Genomic DNA, 23660 nt, shown 5'->3' on the forward strand with positions numbered 1-23660 from the left:
AACCCAAAATCGAAGTTTAATGTTAATATTGAAATATTTTAAAATTTAATGATAAATTAATACAAAACTTACAATTCAATGACTACTGAATATAATTTACCCTAATTTAATTTTTATGTTGTGCAAATGATGTCATGTAACTGCAGAAGTCTTTGCTTTTGTAACACAAACTACAAATAGCAAATCAATGTTTCACGTAAGGGAATTTATATATATATATATTTTAATTTTCACGTAAGGGTCTTGATAACATGAACTCAAATTTAATACTACTGTATTAATATAACTTTGGTAAAGTATACAAAAGAACCCCTGATTATAGGATATTGTCTTATTGAGTCTTTTAACTATTAAAAGTTATAAAATGATCATTCGATTATAAGGAGTTGTTTTGTTGAGTCCATCGATTATTAAAAATTACAAAATGGTCACCGACTATTCATTATGTTATAAACTCGTCATTTTTCATTAAAATTTTGGCGGTACTCTGAGCTATACGCTAACTTGCTTATTGAGATATAATAAATTATGATCTCATATTCTCAAATGGTTATCATATCTCAGTTAACATGTTAATGTTCGGCTCAGACGATCGTCAATTTTTTAATGGAAAATGACGAGTTTGAAACATAATAAATAATCAAGTGATTCTTTTATAACTTTTAATAGTCAATAAACTCAACAAAATAACTTTCTATAATTAAATGATCATTTTATACTTTTAAATAATCAAGTAACTAAAAAAACAATATCTTATTGTATACTTTACCCTAGAATTTATCATCATTTATACTATTTTAATATTCTATTTGCACGAGCAGTGTGGGGGTGGCGAAAGGCATATGAGAAGACAAGTCAATGGACCTAACTTCCAGTGCTAAACTCTTTCCCAACTTGAGCTGATGCGACCATGTCTATAAATGGACAGACAGTCAACAATCATTGTCCTCCTCCTCCTTCACATTCAACAATAACCAAATCTTATATCTCATTAATTAATAATTGATTTGTGATTTTATAATATAAAGTTTTAGTTTTTTCTTATGGGTATTTGCTGGTATATTCGATAAGCCCAACGGTTTGGCATGCACTTCTTGCATTGCATGGGCTACGACCATATTGTAGCCGGTAGCCTGTTTTAAGGGTACTTAAAAGATTACACCTTCAGTTTTTTTTCCTTATTATTTTACTCTTATACACTTAATTTTAATATATAAATGAGAATTTTATATATATAATAAATAGAACTTAAAAATTTAATATCAAATTGATTATGTAGCTTAAGATGGAAGTTAAGCATGTAATCCACGGAAAAAGTTGACTTTTCAAGTTACGAAACAGAGCAAAGGTTGTCGTCTTCATCTTTAATTGCAGAAAAAGGAAAGAAGAAAGCAACGTGTTTTGACAGTATCACGGTTCATTTCTTTGTTTTCTTTCAATCAAACGCAACTTCATTTTACATTTCCTCAGCAAAATCAAAGGATTTAGGAATTAAAATGATGGAAAATTCATTTCATGACTGCCATGATTCGTAAAGGAAATATGTGTAAATTATACAGAGAAGAAAATTACTTTGCGGAAAAGGAAAAGGGTCAAGCGCAGGCGTTGTCGACCACCTTGGGATCCTCGTAGGAATACCTGAAAAACAAGTAACCCCCGGCGAGCCCCGAAACGACGCCCATAAAACGCCACCGTTGAACGACACGATAGCCAACATCAGGAGACACCCAATTGCCGAGTTGACTCCGAATAGCACGGCCGTCACGAATTCAGAGGAGCGTCGGTATTTTGCGACGATAGGAACGGCGGCGGCGGAAGCTAGGGACGAAGTGGAAGAGCCGAGGGATCCAAAACGGAGGCGACGGTCTTCCATGTACTGGTAAAACGAAGAGAAGATGAAACAAGCTAGTAGAGTGGGGAGATAACTCGGCCATGAATCAATGAGCAGAATCAAATCTTTTCCCCTATATAAAGTCATATACATCCAACACAAAAATCTTTTAAGATTTTGATAGATCGACTTTGGTTTGGTCGGGAATTCTGATCTCATATGAAACCATCTGGCTCTAACAATGGAGTTTTGATTTACGATCAAGCCCTTTGTAGGATACACCAAGCTTGGAATCAAAGTCTTTAATGGGGACATCAACATGCCACAAGCCATCTCTTCTGTCATCTTTAATTATATTAAGGCCATATCTTTTTTCAAACTAAACCTATGGTTAAAACACAAAGGGCACTCACCTGCAGAGTGACAACTATGAAGTAGATCATTATAAGGCCCATCCCCAATGTCTTGTTCGTCCGCATAACATTCCGGTCCGGCATAGCACCCCACATGGCAATTTGCACGCTATTCCCCCCGTTCATTGTGAGGGCAATGTCCGAAATCAAATCGACCATCGAGTTGCCCCATGCCGATGCGGTTAGACCAAGTATCGAAGGTTTGATACAAAGGATCACACCTAATGCCACCAACAACGCAACGAGCTCGCTCGTGATCATGTAAGACCAGACTATACTTGTGATAAATCCTCCTGAAACCCATGGAAGCGAAAAGCCGGATACCGACAAGGCGGATGATCGGATTTAGTGAATAGATATGCAGGGGACTCCGAGTCTCATCATCTAACGTGTTCCAATGAAGTACACAATTTCATGGAGTTGCGTCATCATCTTACGTGTTCCACAAGAAAGCGAGAAGTTTCTGTTCCAATGTAGCACTAGCCACAGCATAACCCTTCAACAATCTCTCATTCTCTCTTCCACCGTAGGGATCGTTAACGCATCGGAAGCATCAATGACAACTCCAGCAATCGAAGAAACTTACAACACAAGAATGAAGACTGTTCCTTCGATGTTTCCTCATCGTTCCAACCCCATGTCAGTTTCCTCTACTCAGTCACCAGAAAATAATGCCACCTGAGATGCCCACATCCAGTGAGGTAACCCCTGTTTTCAAGTCCGGTTCGAGCAGCAACACATAGATAGAACCCCCTTCCTTATCTCCACTAGAGGATGAACCCACTTTAATAGGCAACAAAGGTGATACATACCCCAACTTAAACACCCTAATGTTGGTCCTAGCAACTAATGTCCCTAACAAAGGAATTCCTTTCAATTTGAACCCTTTTATCAGCTATACAAAGAGAAGTAATCCCAAGAACAACACAAGTCACAAACACAGCCCCTCCTAACACACTACTATTCCCCACTTCACCTGAATTCTTACCCGAAAAATGTAACACCGGTAACTGTCGGCGACATCTTCAATAAACTCGAAAAGCTTTTCCAAAGAAGAGCAGAAGTAATCTGCCACAGTGTTTCTAGGAATTTTCCTTGCAGGTTCTTTCTGTCATCATCTTCTTTGATATGCTGCCGTTTATGTATACATATCCCGTTTTTTCAGATGAAATTCGACCCAGAAACCACCACAGAAAACGCTACCCAGTTCTCATACAAGTTCACATGTTGTAAGATTCTCTTTTCTATCAAATCTTTTCCTGCCAACTTATGCACGATTAAGACAAGCAGTAAAGTGTCATCGGCTACATTAACAATCATATCAAGACATGGAAGGATTTAGTTCCTATGAGACATTTAAAACAAGCCTCGATTGTGTTCAAACAATAATAATGTAATAAAAAAAAATCTGTAGCAGTTCTTTCGATGCCAAAATACTGCCTAATTCGATTCTTTGCAGTTTTACGCTAACCTTCTTCTCAAGATGTTTATTTTGTCAAAACCAAGACCGAGCTGTGTGTTCATCAATCTGCTTTCTTGCTAACACCTGAAATTTTTTAAAAAAACTATTATATGAACCCTCCTCGCTATATCATTTATGATCCCAACCAATAAAAATTATCCACTCTATTTTTCCTCTTTGTGAATCTTCACTTTTTCATGTAAATATGAAAATGAATGATTATTTGAAAGTTAATTATGAATGGAACAATAACTTAGAAAAAAAATAAGATAGATGACTTTTATAGAATTAACGTCATAAATAACGTGATTAGGATAAAATAATTTCCACTAAAAGGAGTGTATCCAACTAAAAAAAAAAGCCAACAAAAGGAATAATTTACAGTTTACGTAACATTATCTCTACTCCGAGGTTTCTCTCCTCCAGTATCCACCACACAGGCACCTTTCTATCTGAAGCGGCAATAATTTCCAGTTTCCATGGCTCTCATCAAACATCGTTGGGTACTTGTCTTAGTTATTGTAATAGCCTTTGTACTTCAAATCATCTTCTTCTCGCCCATATCTCCAGAGATACTCCAACTGCCATTGCCATCTTCTACGGTTTCAGTCCCTCCATCAAACAGCCAGTTACAGGTAACACTATATTACATTTTGAACGACAACTTGTCGTTACTCTGTCTTTAATGAATGTACATGTTTAGCTTGTTTTGCTTCGTCGTAGAAAGTGACTAATCTTGGAGAAGGATTGTTGATTGGTCCGGTGGATGTTGCGGTGGATGAAAAAGGTACTTTGTATACCGCAACTAGAGACGGGTGGATCAGAAAATTGCATCCGAAGGTTCATGGGAGGATTGGATGAAATTGGAAAGTAATACTCTGCTCGGATTTGCAACATCTAAACGATGTGGCCTTTTTGTTTGTGATTGCAAAATGGTAAATTAAAAATATTTTTTTACCCTAAATTAGGTTTGAAACCATTAACCATGCATGATTTTACAACTTGAACTGCCATGTTGTTAAATTCTCAGGGTTTGCTTAAATTTACAGATGATGGTGTCAGAGTTCTTGCATCGCATGTCCATGGATCTGAAATCAGGTAAAACTTCAAATCAGATCCTGTTGATGGATATTTGACTTGTAGCACTAGTGTTGCTAATTTTGAACAGATTTGCAGATGATGTGATCGAAGCATCGGATGGAAGTATATATTTTAGTGTAGCAAGCACCAAATTTGAACTCCATAACTGGCATCTCGACTTGCTGGAGGCCAAACCATTCGGCCAGCTTCTTAAATACGACCCATCGACGGAGCAGACCTCGATTTTGTTGGATGGCCTCTATTTTGCAAACGGCGTTGCACTCTCCAAAGACGAAGATTTTCTTATTGTTTGTGAAACAATGAGGTAACACATTCAAGCCATCATTGCCACTGCCAGAATTTCTAAATATGTCGTCATGTTTGACCTTCGTCTTTAGATTCAGGTGCCTGAAATATTGGTTGAAAGGTGAGAGTAAAGGAAAGACGAGATTTTCATCAAAAACCTTCTAGGAGGACCCGATAACATCAACTTAGCTCCGGATGGTTCCTTCTGGATTGCCCTACTTCAGGTACTCAAAAACAACAATATCTAAAAGTTCAACAACCATTGCAATGGATTATACTGAATTTTTGGTGCAGTTGGTTCCTGAGGAGACGGAGCTGGTGCACACCTCCAGGGCACTGAAACGGGTTATATTGAATTTCCCTAAACTGATAGAACTTGTTGTGGGTGGAGAGAAGAGAAAGGCAAAAGTGATCAATGTGGCGGCCGATTGCGACATGCTCAAGAGGTTTGATGATCCTAATGGAACCGTTATAACGTTTGTGACATCTGCAGTAGAGTTCGAGGACCATCTTTACCTCGGCAGTCTCAACACCAACTTTGTAGGAAATTTGCCACTCAAATGAATTCCCAGTGGGATGCCAAGGGCCAGGAGGGAGAAACAGATATGGGGAGTGATTGCATATATATAGATGCATATGGCTAATAAAATCTCCAAAAGAATGATTCACATTGACTCCTTTTTTGGTTCTGATGAGTGATCCAATTATTATGAAATTCAAATTCCAGAAATAACATGAACTTTAATTCAAGCAGAGTATTAGGAGACAATATAAAGTTTAAAACTACGAACCCTTTTTTCTATTATCTCCCAAACTAAAGCATAATGATCAACTAAAGCACGATTTAGTCCATGCTTACTAGTCACGCTCACTAATTGCTGTCAAATGTTCATCGATTTCCTCGGTTGACAACACTTGGAAAACTGGATTATCAGCTTTCACCACTCCCACCTGCCAAGAATCAAAGGATTATTGTCAACCACAGTTCAAAAAGAGGGTAAACAAGAATAATTTCAGTTTCCACAATGAATGCGGTTATACGTATGTAATTATATTAGAGAAACAACCGCAATTGGATTAGAGTGAGAGAATACACGAAGGATATATAATCCATTCACACATTTAGATAGTTGCAGACTCAACATAGCGATAAAATCACTAAAAACAAAGATGATCGGCTGACTCGTTATACCTCTATCTCGGTAGCCTTGAAATCCTCTTGAAGAACAGATTGCAGAGCCGAAATAGCAGTCTGTACGATAGTAGGAATAGAAAACATTAGACAAATGCGATAGTGTTAGCAAATGTAACCTGTGGCTTTAACAACTTCCTTTACCATACATAAAGGATAAAATAACATACCTGCACTGTTTCCATAAGTAAAGGCAGGGCATTCTTCATCTTCTTTTCCAAGAAATTAATTGCCTGTTTTTCGATCCAGCACTGGTTTGAAATCCTCTTGAAGAACAGATTGCAGAGCCGAAATAGCAGTCTGTACGATAGTAGGAATAGAAAACATTAGACAAATGCGATAGTGTTAGCAAATGTTAAACCTGTGGCCTTTAACAACTTCCTTTACCATACATAAAGGATAAAATAACATACCTGCACTGTTTCCTCATAAGTAAAGGCAGGGTCATTCTTCATCTTCTTTTCCAAGAAATTAATTGCCTCTTGTTCTTTCGATCCAGCACTGGTTGCCTGCAGAACATCAGTCAAAAATACAATCTAAATGCACAATGTAAACCCTAAACCAACTGAAATTTAACCAAATTATGTGGTCGCCTCTTGTACTACACTCTCAACAAAAACAAAACTCCCATATAGAATATAGTCAAAGAGACCTAGTAGAGAAAAACAGTTATGAATCATAACCATAGTAATAATATATGGCTTCTGGAACCAGGCATTTTGAACCAAAATCAAGAATCCAATCATGATGAGCAATAAAATCAACTTGCAAACTACCTTGTGACCATAAAAATGACCTGCTGGATCACACTTGTAGAGTTGGGGTCCCTTTTCTTCGTCAATACCCAAAACCATGGCAACTTCACATAAAAGGAAACAGAACACAGCAGAGTAAGTTACCTAGAACACACAATTAAACATAAGCATATATCTGCTTGCATGTGTATTAAGAACTCAAAAATTGCAAATCTCCCATGGAAACAATAAAGATAGAAAAAAAATTTAAAACAAAATTATAGTTGTAGGATGTTGAAGAAATCATAGATTTACCAACTCCAAGAGGTCTCATATAAGCATGTTGAGTATAAACCTGTGATTTGTCTGCAATCCTATACCAATAGAGCATGAGAGGCTAAACTAGGTTAGGTGTATGATCATCAAAATGCACAAGAACCATAAACATCAAAGATAGATAAATTTTCAAAAAAGGAATTCAAGATAACAGTTAAAATGTGGTTGGTCGTGTGTATTAATTTTTGGAACCAAGACTATACCCATGAGCCAGTAAATAAGGATGATAATGCCGCTTCAACTTTGATGTTAAAACGAGCAGGGTCTTAATATATATTTTTCAAATATCTACTAGCTGAAGTAAAAGCCCATAAATTTATATCCAGTGTGTATCCAAATGACTGGTCTCTTGAAGTCATTAAGCTTGATCAAACATTATCTAGATGAGATGTACAGAAAATACAAAAGCCAAATTTTTTAAAACAACTAAATATTGTCAAGTTCAAGAGAATATGATACAAGGAACAATACCATTTGGATAATACATCCACAGGCATCTCATATCCATATCTGAACCGAAACTCAGCTGCTTCATTCCTTGCTTGTTGGACCAAGGTCCTTGCATCAGCTGAAGAGTGGAAATGCCAATTATCATCAATGTGAAAAGTGATATATCATTATAGCCCAAAATCCCTAACATCCCCAAAACCCTGATTCACTAGTCAACAAAACAATTATTCAAAAAAAAAAAAAAACTAGTCAACAAAACAAAGATATTGGCAATTCGAACAAATAATATCTAAGAAAATATTTTAACAAAAAAAAATGGTATTTAGCAAAAAATAAACCTGTCATGCCAGTAGCCAATAATCCAAGGAACTTGGTAATAGGGAAAAGATGAGTGACACTAGCCTGATCCAATAGCTTGTCCTGCATATCATTATTCAAAATTAAATACCCAAATCGAAGAAAACCCTTAAAATCACTTTAATCCCAAAAATAAAGAAGTAAAGGAAATGTAAATGGGAGAGTACGGACGGGAACTTTCTTCTGGGTAACAACACAGACAGAATCTTTTCCTCGAACACCAATGGATGTGATCCCAGCTGCTTTCACTGCCTTAAACGCATACTCTGCTCAATTTATTCCAAAATCAAAATTTTGAAACAAGTAATAATAATAATAATAAAGTTCTTCCAGAATAATGAAGTTAATACACATACCGACTTGGAAAAGACGACCTTCGGGAGAGAAGATTGTGATATGGCGATCGTAGCCGCCTCCACTTCCTCGGCTCATCTTTTTTTTTCCCCTTCTTTTTTTGGGGATTCTAATTCAGCGAATTGATAAGCAAAGAGAAAGCTGTTTTCTCCTACAGATTTATGACTCTTTTTCAAGTAAACTCGCTGAAGAAGAAAAATTGCCTACTTCCAACAATGCCCTTCTTTTTTTTTTTTTCGATTTTCTTTTCTCCCTTCGAGAAATTCGAATTTTGACTTGTCTTCGATTTTGATTTAATTTTCATAAATTTCGATTTTTGGTAGGACAAATATATATTTGATTAAAGTGTATTTCCATTTCATAACGTTAATTATTTTATTTGAATGACATTTTAAATAGGTAAATGTCAATAAGATGTAAGTTTTAATTCTAACGTTAATAAATACTCAATCAACATCCCAATCATTCTCAGACATTTGCTTTTAGAGTTTGGAAAATAGTTGATAAACTTTAGATACGACCTAAGATTAAGATCTTTGTTTGAAGAGTGACACATGGTGGGTTGCCAATTGGTAAGCGTTTACATGATGTTGGCTTAAGTGACGGTCTCTGTCCAATGTGCCGCTTGATGGTAATTCATATTTTGCGGGATTACTTTAGAACCTCTAGAACGGGAGGAATTCCAAAGTGAATTATAACAAAATTCAACCTCCATGGATATTGACCATCAATGCTGCCTCCCTTTAGCACGACTACCTATTGACCAGGAAGCAAGCATCAGGGAGAGCGAGGATTTTGCGATCTTCTACAGGAGCAGCTTCGTGTATTACTCGGGCGAACTGACAACCTCCACCTCCAAGTTACATGAAGATCAATATGGATGGTGCTTTTAAGTCTATTGGACGTATATCGGTTGCGGGGTTATTGCCCGAGATGTCGTTGGCCAAGTACTTGACGGCATGGTTGCATCATCACCAAGTTGTGTCGAAGCTGGGCTTTCGGAGATTCATGCCATGAATGCGACATTTTTTTTGGCAAGTGAGAATCGATGGAAGCATGTAATCTTTGAATCAGAATCAACGCTTGTAGTCAATAAGATGTCTCGATCGAAAGAAGACTTGTCCACGTTGGGTTATCATCGTCGGGAAGCTCGTAGAATTTTGGATGCTAATTTAAATTACAAAGCTCGTAGGATTTTGAAAGCTAATTTAAATTACAAAGTGTGTTTTATTCTTAGAGCTTATAATATTGTGGCACATAATTTGGCCAAGTGAGCTCTCCATTCTAGAAATACCTTGTGTTTTGACTCAATTTGTCCCGATATTATTATGTGTGTTGTATCCAATGGTTTTTATTCTAGTAATACAAGGCTCCAGAGCACTCTTTCCTCCTTATAGGTTCTAGATAGGAATTTTAATGAGGTCCCTTTTTCTTAAATAACGAGTTCTCTTTTTTCTTTTTTAAAAAATGAATACTCAATGAACAAATATTTAAATGAAATTTTATTCTAATCGAGTCATTTTGCACTCCCAAGCTGATATTTGAGGTTACATTATCCATTTGAAGGGTGTCAATTTAAACCCCACAACATTAAAATACAACCTTCAAATATGTTGGGAAAACTAACATTTTATTCAAGTGTTGAACAGTATAGCTAAAGATGCAACTTCACACCGTAGATTTGCCCGTCGCATTCTCTATGAAACCCTTGATGTCAAAACCATCCTTCATTTCATTCTTTGTAATCACACCCTGCTTAATATTAACAATTAATCGTCAGAATGTAACAACAAATGCGAAATGAAATAGTAGTAATTTCAAAAACAGAGAGAGGAAGAGAAGGCGAGACCTTTTCCGTTATGATACCGGCTATTAGATTGGCGGGGGTGACATCGAAAGCCGGGTTCCAGACTGAGATCCCGGAAGCAGCCACTTGCTCACCCAGTCCTCCCCTTGAGTGCAATAACTCCTTTGCCGATCTTTCCTCGATAACGATTTCATTCCCAGAAGGAAGCGACAAATCAATGGAAGTAACCGGTGCCGCAACGTAAAATGGAATACCATGATACATTGCACATAAAGCAAGGCTATATGTTCCAATCTTGTTAGCAGTGTCGCCTGCAATTCGATTCAATGTGTTTCGGTTATATTTACTTCATCACAGAATCAAAGTGAAATGCATCATTAACAGCCATGGAGTACCATTTGCAGCCACACGGTCCGCTCCAACAATAACCGCACTGACACGACCCTCTTTCATTAAAGCAGCTGCAGCGGAGTCTGCTATTAGTGTAGCAGGTATCTTTTCATGCACCAGCTCGAAAGCCGTGAGTCTGGATCCCTACAGTCCGGGCCGAATATATGAGAAATGACAGCTTCAAGTAAAGGGAGTTCAAAGTATTATCAGGAAGCTCAGTGCCATATTCAGGTTTAAAAAAAGCATGATCTTAATCACAAATTTATTCATCATATGAAAAATAAGAAAAGGTATTTCAGCACGTTAACGAACTTAGGACATTTTTCGCACTAGTTCAGTTAATTGCAGCATACATGCCCTTATGCTGGTTAGTATGGACATATTTGAGGCAGTTTCCATTACATTCCCAGTAAGGTTCGATAACAAAACACTTCTTTCAAAGCAGAATCCATTCATTCTGATCCCAATGCGAAACAACTTTTTTAAAAATAGTCACCTGGTTGAAGGGCCGAGTTTCGGTACAATATGCCCTTTCTAACACTCCTTCAGCATGAAGTGCGCGGATTACACCTAGAGCAGTACCATATCCAGCTGTGGCAAGACTGCAAGACAAAGTAAATCACGGTTAGAAAACCATCATATGGCAATTTAGTGTCCATGTATATGAGTTCCAATGGCTTCTTGCCAATATTACCATTAGACATCAGTACAACAAAATGAACAGCAGGGAGAAGACTAACAAACCTTCCAGTGTTGCAGTGGGTCAAAACTGAAAATCCCTTCGAATTATTTCGTTGCTGCCGGAGAAAACTCGCGCCATGAGTCCCAATTGCTTTGTTTGTAGCAACATCGTCAAGAAGCATAATCTCAGCAGCTTCTATGTAAGCCTATAAAGATCGAGAAAAGTTAAATATATAGCAAGAACAAAATAAACCATTCTTAAAAATCCAGAAACAAATCCAAATTGATACAAGTCAATAAACATGAAAACTGACCAGGAAAACACTCTCAGGCACTGTTGCGGTAGAAGTAGCCTTTGATATAGTTTCTTTAAGCTTTATAGCAGCATCGGAAAGATTCACCGCCGTAGGTCGGCTGGAAAAAGGACATAAATGACGATAAAGTATCAGCTATACTTCGAAAACAGAAGGTGCAACTAATTTCAGTCTATAAAAACAGGCAAAAATATCTTGCTCTTAACACATTTTTCAAACTTAGTACGAAGATTCGACACTCAGAGTATCAAATACATGAAAAAATATTTTAAAAATCAAACATATACATGTCAACATGTGCACATATGATCATATGCAATACATATTTGAAAAGTGAACATATTCAACATCATACTTGAATCGTAGTAACATAACCAAAAAAAATACAGTGATCTGCACTTTTGCATATAGGAAGTGACTTGAAATCTAACCAAGACCAGAGATAATAAAGGTAAAATATAAACCTTGAGACAAGATATTCTAATTTGGTTTCAAGGAAAGACGCAGCATCCTTAGATGTCCCATTAAAGTCCTTTAAGTTGGCAACTTCAACCGCCAGTGAAAGGGCAGCCGCTATGGCAATAGCAGGTGCCCCTCGAACCACCATATCTCGGATTGCGTTCCTAAAAGCCATCAATTAGTTTATTCAAGTTGAGATCTTCAAACCCAATGAAATTCAAAAAGGAAGAACTGAACTACTCCATTACCATCCATCAATCGAACCTTGAATATCTAAGTACACGGTTTCCAAAGGAAGTTTTCTCTGTTCAAGTTCAACAACCCATAACAGTTAAGTAAATAAAAAAGAAACCCTAAACCCAGTCCATAAAGCTCCTTATAATAAGGTATCGAAATTCGAAACAATCAAAGTGAAAGATCTCCATCAAAAGAAAAATACGAAATAAAAAAATAGACCTGATCAAGCAACTGAAGGGAACCACGTTTGTAGCAGATAGCTTGGAGAGTGTTGTCGACTGCGATTCCGTCAATCGACTTAGAGTCGGGCGCCATAGATTGAAAATTTCCTGAAACGGGAATATTCGATGAATTCTGGGGATTATGAAATGAACGGAATGAAGATGCCTTTTAAGCTTTTTAATGCTACTTGTGTTTTTTGTTACTGGCGGCTTCTCTACGGCCTCGAGATTCGTACAATTGGATTTTGGTCCCTACTTTATATATTTTTTTCATTAAAGCTCCTGGCTTTGTGACTCTTTCTATTGTGATCCTTTTTCAGTTAAATTTATATCATTTAAGAATTTATGAAAAAGGTCAACAATTTTTTTTGTTGCCCTCCAATTTCAAGGCTTTGCCCTGACTAATCTGGAACGACCAAAGTACTTAAGAGATATCAAGATACTTACCACTTGAACCAACTCCGTTAGTAAAGGTCAACAATTGTTTTTAATTAATTACTGGAAATCGATCTATTGACCGACTAATCCAGATCGGGTACTGCAGAGGCGAGGGCAACCCTCCCAACCTAGTTTGCTTCATTCGCAAACTCCAAGATTCGAATTCCTGACTTTGCTTAAGGGATCTAGTGTCTCGTCCCACTAGACCAACATGTTGTTGGTAAAGTTCTAACAATTTTTTTAATGTTAATTATCTCATCAAAAAACATATATTAAATTGTAGCAAATTTAAAACTAATACTCTTAAATTGATTATATTACGTTTTAGTGTTCATGCTACAAGAGAAAATTATCATTAAATTCAATTGCTGGATAACTTAAATTACAAATTGTTTCCTGAAACATGAAATGGCTGAAGTTTTACTTGAACTTGCGATGCCATGGTATTTTCATGATTACTATCAAAGAGACTTGTTCTTTATTGATCTTTTCCCTGGACTGACAGAGTGACAGGGGATGAATGTCTCAAATTTTCATATTCTCAAATATTCTAGATATTTTCTGTATTTTTTTGGTTAATAATCAATTTCACCCCTTAAATTTTATAAATTCTAACATAAAATTCTTACTTATATCTATGTAGCATTTGTTAGGCATGATAGGTTCTGTTATTTGGTCTTATATCGTTCTCATCCTTCTTGGACTTCAGAAAGGAAGTCGTATTTGATGTTGATACAAGTGACATCATGCAAGTATGAGAGTACCAATAATGCAATATCTGTAGCCCTTTCTTATCGGAGTCCAGAAAACTCATTTAATATAGGGTAAACAACGAGTTTAATATTTAAATTATGGGTAAAGTGTAGTAATGGTCACTAAACTTTTTTAAAGCTTTTATTTAGGTCCTCTAACTTTTAAAACTTGCAATACAATCCTCCAACATTTAGGACATTTGCAATATGGTCCCTGACCGTTACACTATCGTTAGTACGTTTGCAATATGGTCACTGAACTTTTTAGGCGCTTGCATTTAGGTCCCCAACTTTTAAAACTTACAACATAATCCTTAATTTTATTCTAAACCCCAAATTCTTTTTAAATCTCGAATTTCCTTTTTTGCTTCTATCTTCTCATTTCCAGCGTAACTTTTCAACTGGGGATGCATGAGAAATTCTAATCTAACTTTGAATTATGTGGAGGTGTTGACTTGAATAAGGGTCCATTGAGAGAGGACTCGATCAAGGGACTATTGGGACCATCAACGATTCAATGTGTAATGTTAGATACAAGTCATCTCAAGGGAAGCATAGATGTTCGATGAAATGCTTGTGAGAAAAAAATGGGGTTAAAAATTGTTGAACTATGTTTTGATATAACAATTTAAGGCAAAATAGCTTTTGGACTTGAATTGAATTTACAAAATGTTTTTGGACTTAATTGAATTTATTCAAAGTTTTAAAAGGTTTCAAAAATAATTCAAAGTCCATTAAATTCGGATTTGAGCCAAAATGCTAAAGGGTGTCAAAGTGCATCCATGCACCCCTGCAGTGCATCCATGCATCCCTGCAGTGCATCAATGCACCTGCACTAGTGCATCGATGCACATGCAGTGCATCCATGCACTCAAACACCGAATGCAATTAGTGCATCGATGCATCCTTTTGTGCATCGATGCATCAAGGCTGTGCATCCATGCACGAAGGCTATAACAGCTAGTTTATTTGAATTTAATGAAGGGGTATCGATGCACCATGATAGTGCACCGATGCACCATGTTATGGGCAGTCTTTTTGAGTAGAAAAATCATCCCCAAACGGCTCCAAAACATCCCCAACGGCTATATACAACATCAAACACATTCCAAGCTATAAATACAAGCTAAGGACACTTGAAGAATAAAGAGAACAACTATCCAAGCAATCAAACACAATAGAAGAGTTTTTCATTCTTATTTCATCTTTCTCTTGTAAATATTTTGTTCTTGTGAGCTCAATCTTGTAAACACCTACCTTAGAGAGGTTTTCTTGTTTACATCTTTTATCCTTTTGTAAAGGAGAAAGATTCTAGCTTATCCCATTTAAAAGCTAAGGAAAGGTTCTAGTTTTGCCCGGAAAAACTAGGGAGTTGTAAGGTTATCTCTTTGTCCTCAAAAGAAAGAACAAATTAGTGAATTTGTTGGAAAATCCTTGGTGAGGAGCTAAGGTAGTGGATGTAGACTTTGGTTGAGAAAGTCGAACCACTCTAAATCACTGTGCAATTTTCTATCTTTCAATCTCCTTACTCCCTAAACGCAAAACCGTTCCGACCCCTCTTTGCAAACAGTTTCAGTTGTCGATTCGAGGTTCTGAAAATCCCAATAATTGGCATCAGAGCCTAACTCGTTAAGAAGGTTTAACCACCTTGAGATGATCCTCGAAGAAGCTCTACCAATTCCCGACACAACCGAGAAGATGGCTTCCACCTCAGGCTCGTTCCACATGGAAGACTCCCTACCAACCGACAAACCTCCATACTTCAATGGAGTCAACTATCATCATTGGAAGAAATTAATGAAGGTATTCATCCAATCCAATGATATTGATGCATGGGAGATAATCAAGAACGACTACTCTTCTCCAAAGAAGAAGGAGAAGAAGATGAGTGACAAAGAACGGAAGAAATCTCAGCTTAATGCCAAGGCCATGCACATGTTATTTTATGCATTTGGTCCTGAAATCTATGAAGGGGTTTCTTCATGTTCAAGTGCCAAGGAGCTTTGGAATAAGCTTGAGGAAATCCATGGAAACAAGAAAGAAGAACCAATAAAGGTGGTGTCTCTAATGGCTCATGAAGAGCCCGAGGTATCTTCTAACTTAAATGAATTTAATTCATATACGTTTGATGAGTTACAAGATGCTTTTAATAGGTTATATTCGAAGTTTGAGACCATGAACGCCAAATATAAGAAAATGATTTCAAAATTTAAAATCGAAAACGATTTTTTTTAAAACAAAAATAGATTTTGAAAGCCAAAATGAAATTTTGAAAAAGGATTTAGAGCTTTCAAAAATAAAAATTGAAAGTTTTGAAAAAGAAAATTTTGATTTAAAAGTTAAGCTTGAATACTTAACAAAAGAAAAAGAAATCATTTTAAATAATTCATTTAGTTCAATAATGACAATATGCTTACATTGTCATTATCATGGTCACAAGGAACATACTTGTCATTTGAAGAAAGGAAAACGTTTTAAAATTAAACAAGTATGGATTCCGAAAGGAACAAGAGGCATTGAAACTAACGTTGAAGGATCCAAAGCAAATTGGATACCAAAATCGAAATAAATGTCTCTTGTAGGTGTGTGAGAGCAATGGTGATGAAAGTGATGATATTCAAGATGCTCTAGCCACACATGAAAAAGGAATGGGTAACCTCTAAGTTTAATGATTTAATTTTGGTTATTTGGTTGCTCATTTGATTTTAAGCATGCATGAGTTGTTATATTAAATGATTATGTTTTGTTTTAATCTCATGTATGTTGAAAACAATTGGTATGATGAACAATTTTAAATTTTTAATAATTTTTCAAAATTTTTAGTTCATCATAATAAAATTTTGGTCAAAATTGGTTTTAATGCAAATGATATCTCTCTAATAATTGATATCAATTTTTTTTTTAAAAACTTTGATTTTACAAATTTTAAATTTTTGACCTAAATTTGAATGTTTATGCATGTGGTTTAAATGAAAATGATATCTCTCTAACAATTGATATCAAAATTTTCAAAATGCATAACATTTTTGGAAAACTTTATGCATATGCACTTAATTTTAACAAATGGTATTGATATCAATTTTCAACAATTGGTATTGCATAAATTATTTTAGTCTTGGATATATTAAATTTCATGTGCTACTAACATATTTGTTATTCTTTCTAGAAATTCAATTTCCTTTTAAGTGTCAAGTTCTTAAAGCTAAATTTTGATTGGAATGCATTTATTGAGGGGGAGCTTTGATTTTTCAAATGATTTTTAAATGTCAAATTTATCACTTACTCTCCAAAGTTATTTTGAACTTCAAAGATCGAATTATTTTTGATATAACAAAAAGGAGGAGAAGTTTGGTTTAAAAAATTCAATTTCTAAATGAAAAAAGGGAGCTTAACATTGTCATATATTTTCCAACAATTGTTAACAATTGATATCTTTTTCATTAAACAATTTATTAAGGGGAGTTTTGCCAAAAACAATTTTTCAAATTTTTTGTTATATCAAAAAGGGGGAGATTGTTGAACTATGTTTTGATATAACAATTTAAGGCAAAATAACTTTTTGACTTGAATTGAATTTACAAAATGTTTTTGGAGTTAATTGAATTTATTCAAAGTTTTAAAAGGTTTCAAAAATAATTCAAAGTCCATTAAATTCAGATTTGAGCCAAAATGCTAAAGGGTGTCAAAGTGCATCCATGCATCCCTACAGTGCATCCATGCACATGCACTAGTGCATCGATGCACCATGCAATGCATCCATGCACTCAAACACCAAATGCAATTAGTGCATCGATGCATCCTTCTGTGCATAGATGCATCAAGGTTGTGCATCCATGCACGAAGGCTGCAACGGCTAGTTTATTTGAATTTAATGAAGGGGTATCGATGCACCATGATAGTGCACCGATGCACCATGTTATGGGCAGTCTTTTTGAGTAGAAAAATCATCCCCAAACGGCTCCAAAACATCCCCAACGACTATATACAACATCAAACACATTCCAGGCTATAAATACAAGCCAAGGACACTTAAAGATAGAGAGAACAACCATCCAAGCAATCAAACACAAGAGAAGAGTTTTTCATTCTTATTTCATCTTTCTCTTGTAATTATTTTGTTCTTGTGAGCTCAATCTTGTAAACACCTACCTTAGAGAGGTTTTCTTGTTTACATCTTTTATCCTTTTGTAAAGGGGAAAGGTTCTAGCTTATCTCGTGTAAAAGCTAGGGAAAGGTTCTAGTTTATCCCGGAAAAACTAGGGAGTTGTAAGGTTATCTCTTTGTCCTCAAAAGAAAGAAAAAATTAGTGAATTTGTTGGAAAATCCTTGGTGAGGAGCTAAGGTAGTGGGTGTAGACTTTGGTTGAGAAAGTCGAACCACTCTAAATCGCTGTGCAATTTTCTATCTTTCAATCTCCTTACTCCCTAAATGCAAAACCGTTCCGACTCCTCTTTACAAACAGTTCCGGTTGTCTATTCGAGCTTCCGAAAATCCTAACAGAAATGCAGAGTTGTCAAATACTACTAAGATGAACTAAGTATCATTGTTGAAAGTCACCCACAAAGCTGGATTTTTTTGTATAAATGACATATAATAATTTTTTAGTTTAATCCTTGTGGTTAAAGATTTTCCAACAGATGATCAAATATAATGAAATCTCAAACAGCGCATCCACCTCTCAGTCTCTTTCGCTTACATGCACTCTCGTTTGGTTTTTGTTCTTCAATTTTCCATCATGTAAAATTGTAAACCCAAGCAGTGCTATGTCTTTCAGTTTTTTTATTTACAAAGAAAAAATAAAGGAAGAATTGTTGGAACGTAACACCGATTGCGTTTATTTCTTAGCCTCTCCCCTCACTTGCAAGAAGGTATTTATTTTCTCTTTTGGGCTATCCAGAAGTAAGCTTTTCCTCTTTCGTACTTTCCCATTTTCAGCTCGCATTGTGTTTTTTTTGTTGTTGAAATTTTTATGTTTCTAGAACTGCATGTCAAGGATCTGGATATTCAATGTTAGTTTTGAACCAAACAATCTAATTTTCTTTCCTTCTTCTTAATCAAAACTTTTAGTACTCCTTATGAAAGATATTTAGTTCATCAGAATAGAAGTGAAAGAGGGTCCTAGGCTATTTTTTTTTATCTTCTTGTTTGATTTTTCTTTAAATCAGGAAATTGGTTGTGAGTATCGACATAGTGAAATTGCTAGGCTCAATCCGAGAGATTGCTGATACTAGTTTACTGGGAATTGTATTGATCCGACCTGTGGTTTTCGGCTTCCTATGAGCTCGTATTCTTTTTAATAAGTTCATGTTGATTATGAGATTGATATATTGTGAACGAATTTGATTTTTTACATGTTTTGGAAATTTTACAATTGAATATGTATTGAATTATAACTTTAAAAGACAATTCTGCATGCACACAACTCGAAAAGGGTTTGTGGTCCTATGAACTAAATATATGTTTGTTGTAGTGTCCTCTATGTTTTTACAATTTCTTTATTGCTGACATGCCATAAATTTACAAGAATTATGAGGTTCTATGATTTTAGTTCCACTATCTGCTTTCGATTCTCATCATGTTTGACTATTGAGGAACATTAAACATGGAGCATTAGAAACAATCATATGTTAAAAGGGTAGGCTATTAATGCATTTGCAACTGATAATATTGTATTTGGCATCTAATGTATATCTTAAACAACCCATTTGACGCCTTGGCTTTTGGAGTGACTATGACCGAATCTCTTTCCCTTTATTTATTAAGTCCTCCTTTTGAATAAGTTATTAATTGATATTCTTGGTTTATTTTAGTTATTGCTTGGTTGTATGTTGTAGTCCTATGAACTAAAACTCTTTAATATTTTTGCAGTCGTTGGATGTGCATGCTCAAGTTCCATCCAAACCTATTGGATTGTCATACCAAAGTGCGGCAGCCACGGACAAGACAAATTGACCTTGTTATTTTTACTTCAACGGTTTATGCAATAAACGTGATAGATGCACTTTTCATGTTCAAAGTGCGGTAGTCGCTGGATGTGCATGTAATAAACCTCAAATTTATATTAAAGTAAACACTATCAAATAGCAAAGTCATGTTCAAAATTACAAAACACTTCAATTACATTCTAAACCCTAAATTCCAAAATACTTTAATTGTATTCTAAACCCTAAATTAAAGTATTTTAAAATTTAGAGTTTAAAATATAATTAAATTATTTTTGAAATTTAGGGTTTAGAATAAAATTGAGGACTGTGTTGTAAGTTTTAAAAGTTGGGGGACCTAAATGCAAGCACCTAAAAAGTTCAGTGACCATATTGCAAAAGTAATAACGGTAGTGTAACGGTCGGGGACCATATTGCAAACGGACTAAATGTTGGAGGACTATATTGCAAGTTTTAAAAGTTGGGGGCCTAAATGAAAGCTTTAGAAAAGTTCAATGACCATTACTATACTTTACCCTTAAATTATTAATTTTGTTCCGTTTTAGTATTTAAACTTTTATTTTTTTTTCAAAATCATACTTAATGTTTAGTTTTTATTTCATATTAGTAACCCACCGTTTAAAACTTTCTTAGCTGGACGTTGATCTATTGTATGAGATATTATAGTCGTTTGAAATTTTGAGATAATATTTTATCATATCTCAGACAATATATTAACATTCAACTTAGGTTGTCGTCAATTTTTTAATGGAAAAAGATGAATTTAGAATAAAATGAATAGTTGGGTGACCATTTTATAACTTTTAATAGTTAGAGAACTCAATAAAGCAATATCCTATAGTCGAAGGTCCATTTTGTAACTTTTGATAGTCGAAGGACTCAACAAAGCAACATTCTATAATCGTGAGACTATTTTGTAACTTTTGATAGTCGAATGACTCAACAAAGCATCATCCTATAATTAGGTGACCATTTATGTATTTTACCCAAATTTTAACTACCAATGAAAAATAATTTTAGTATGTTTTTACCAAAAACAAAATGACTTGATGACTAAAATATAAAATATATAAAATAAGAAAATGTTATTTATTTATTTATTTAAACACACACTAAGCATCATCCTTTTTTTTAATTCGATTGCGAATTAAAGAAATGACGTGAATTGTAAAATAATAAATGATAAATATGTAAAAAAATTATCTTATTTAATTTTTATTATTACATGGACTAAATTGATCCATATAATATTGGGGATAGTTTTAAACAGTTTTTATAATAGAGGAATTACATTGATTTTTAAGAGTTGAGGGACTAAATTGATAAAATCCATAAAATATAGGGGTGTCTACGTACTTCCACCCTTAAATAACTAGTGTGCTTCTTTTGACACAAGAGTTCTTGAATTTTGAATTATGTAATATAAATTACGATTTTATTCTAATATTGTAGTGATGCCAAAAGAGGTGATGTAACATTTTGAGATTATGTAGCATCATTATCTAAAATTAAAAAATTATTATAATAATTTAAATTTTAGATATTTATAAAAAGCATTGAAATCAAAATCCATAAAAAATACTAATGTGGACAAGATAAACAAATTCAAATACCAGCATCATAAAAAGAATTAAATACAAATGTTATAAAAGAATAATTTTGTGCACAAATATAAACTAACTAGAATTAACTAAATAAAAATTCTACAACGTTCGACGAGTACCGTTAAACGCCACCAATGATAAACACCGCTGAGCACCATTAATTTAATTTATAAAAAATAAAAATTCTAAAGGACTCAATGTATAATTATAAATTAATTAAAAATTTAAAGGTAAATTATTTAAAATAAAATATTAAATACATTATTTTCCATAATCTTTTTAATAATAATTGGATCAAATACCAACCCATAGATTAAAAAAACCTTAAATATTTTACTTTAAATAATTTACCATTAAATTTTTAACTATTTTGTAATTATAAGTTGAGTCTTTTAAAATATTAAATTTTATAAATTAAATTAATAGTGCTCAGCATTGGAGCTCAACAATGCTTGTCGAATGTGACAGATTTATCCATCAACTAAATAAATAAATACCAACATTGGAAAAACATTCATTTTTAAAAATTAAAATATGACTTATCTCTATTTATTATTCAAAGTAAGCCATTCTCAATGGAATTTTAATTCAAAAATTAATGTAGATAAAAGATTATAAATCACATTAGAATGAAATATTAGTATTATCAAAACTAAATTTAATGACTACATAAAATTTTATAAAAATATATCTCTAATGTTCCATTTTGTCCATTCATTTTCTTGGTGTATTCGACTTGTCCTATGCATGAATATGTCAGAATGGAAATTTATATATTAATAGTAAGGATTTATATTTTTTCTATTTTTTTCTATTACTTTTTTATATGATAATTGCAATGATTTATAGATAGTGATTGAAAATGAGCTGAGAAAGGAAGACGAAAACGAAATGTGTAATAAATTTTACGACCAGATCTTTCAGTTTGTCTAATTATATTAAAGTATTTGTTTTTTAGTAGTAGAACGAGTTTTTTTTAATTAATCATTGATATATGATTTATTGATCGATTAATCCAGATCGAGTACTGTAGAAACAATGACGACCCTCCTAACCTAATTTATTCCATTCATAAACGTCAGGGTTTGAACCCCTGACCTTGTTGAAAAATATTAATGTATCATCCCACTAAACCGTCTGATTGTTTATATATTTATCGAGTTTTAATCAACCTCATTCACGCCTTATTTTACTCCAAAAGGCAAATCCATGCCAAAGTTTATATTTAAGCTCATTTTTTTCCAAATATGCCAAAGTTTCTTCAATTTTTTTTTATTAAAGTTATACAAATATAAATTCTACAAATTAAGCATTTAATTAACAAAAACACGAGGAAATATCACAAAATAAAGACAGATTACACAACTTATCATGTGTTGATTGTTTTTTTTATTGATTGTACTAATTGATTATTGTTACAATTATATAAACATATTAACTACAATGATAATTTCAAGCATATACATCTCGTGCTCTTCAATTATTAAAAAAAAGGTATATATCTCGCGACATTTTATTTTTTTTAATGAAAATTTCAAATGAATGAAGAACCTGTTTTATTTTAATTTTTATGTGAATATCGAAATTACATATAAAATATATGAATATAAATTTGATATAATATTACTGAAATGGCCATTTTAGTTGATTTATTATTAGTAAGAATATTTTCTAAATCTCTTTTAAATTTAAAATTAAATAAATTAGTCCTTTTAGAAAGTAGAACAGTTTATGTCATGTTAATTTTTAAAACAAACAATTAAGGACAACTAATTCCAACGTCAATATTTTCATCTATTTTATCTAATTTTGATTGATATGTTAATAAATACAATTTTATTTTTATACATTATGTTCTGATCATAATTCTAAAAAAAAGTAATATAACTGTAAAAATTATATGCTAATTTTTTTAATTGATATTAAATTGACATAATTTACAAATTTTGAAGACTCAAATTATTATTGTATGAACCAAAATTATGTAAAATTAATGTATCAAAACTGAAATGAATTGTCATCGTTTGCTTTTGAAATTAACGAACCTTTGTCTGAATTTCGGTAAACAATGGCCTAAATTTAGATCAATTGTCCTTGATTCCTCCAAATTTGGGTCAAAATTTGGCCAAACTTTGGTCTTTGTTGGTGCCGGTGTGAAAGCAGCCTTTGAAACAGTAATGGATAGAGACACTAATAGGCAAAATTGGCCCATTACCGCACCAGGGTAAATTATTTAGCCCGTTAGGGCACCCAAACATGTAATTTGGGATCTACGGTAAATTGAACAGTCCCCATGGAAC

At 34.0% G+C, this 23660-nt stretch overlaps 2 protein-coding genes and 2 pseudogenes across 4 annotated transcripts; 1 reads left to right on the forward strand and 3 right to left on the reverse strand.

Annotated features, from left to right (window-relative positions):
- Positions 1-1041: 1041 nt before the first annotated feature.
- On the reverse strand, positions 1042-3564 carry LOC120169345 (annotated as a pseudogene).
- Positions 3565-4155: 591 nt separating this feature from the next.
- LOC120169371 lies at positions 4156-5701 on the forward strand (annotated as a pseudogene).
- Positions 5702-5810: 109 nt separating this feature from the next.
- Positions 5811-8698, reverse strand: LOC120169372 (proteasome subunit alpha type-6-like). Of its 3 annotated transcripts, XM_039177525.1 has the most exons (10): positions 8518-8698; positions 8333-8427; positions 8143-8224; positions 7826-7922; positions 7334-7392; positions 7061-7143; positions 6698-6793; positions 6549-6584; positions 6285-6308; positions 5811-6043 (listed from the first exon to the last, which is right to left on the reverse strand). In XM_039177525.1, exons 1-10 carry the CDS (start codon positions 8591-8593, stop codon positions 5951-5953), a joined length of 741 nt encoding a protein of 246 aa, XP_039033456.1. In that variant the 5' UTR covers positions 8594-8698; the 3' UTR covers positions 5811-5950. The 3 variants fall into 3 exon arrangements, with proteins under 3 accessions (XP_039033456.1, XP_039033455.1, XP_039033457.1); XM_039177524.1 differs by lacking the exon at positions 6549-6584 and having other exon boundaries at positions 6285-6344; positions 8518-8697; XM_039177526.1 differs by lacking the exons at positions 6285-6308; positions 6549-6584.
- Positions 8699-10042: 1344 nt separating this feature from the next.
- On the reverse strand, positions 10043-12779 carry LOC120169370 (methylthioribose-1-phosphate isomerase). The gene is made up of 9 exons (XM_039177523.1): positions 12623-12779; positions 12415-12470; positions 12172-12330; positions 11708-11807; positions 11457-11599; positions 11209-11314; positions 10718-10856; positions 10365-10633; positions 10043-10267 (listed from the first exon to the last, which is right to left on the reverse strand). Exons 1-9 carry the CDS (start codon positions 12716-12718, stop codon positions 10184-10186), a joined length of 1152 nt encoding a protein of 383 aa, XP_039033454.1. The 5' UTR covers positions 12719-12779; the 3' UTR covers positions 10043-10183.
- Positions 12780-23660: the final 10881 nt, after the last annotated feature.

The sequence above is a fragment of the Hibiscus syriacus genome, unplaced genomic scaffold, assembly GCF_006381635.1.
Source record: "Hibiscus syriacus cultivar Baekdansim isolate YM2019G1 unplaced genomic scaffold, ASM638163v2 tig00111758_pilon, whole genome shotgun sequence".
Lineage (NCBI taxonomy): Eukaryota > Viridiplantae > Streptophyta > Magnoliopsida > Malvales > Malvaceae > Hibiscus > Hibiscus syriacus.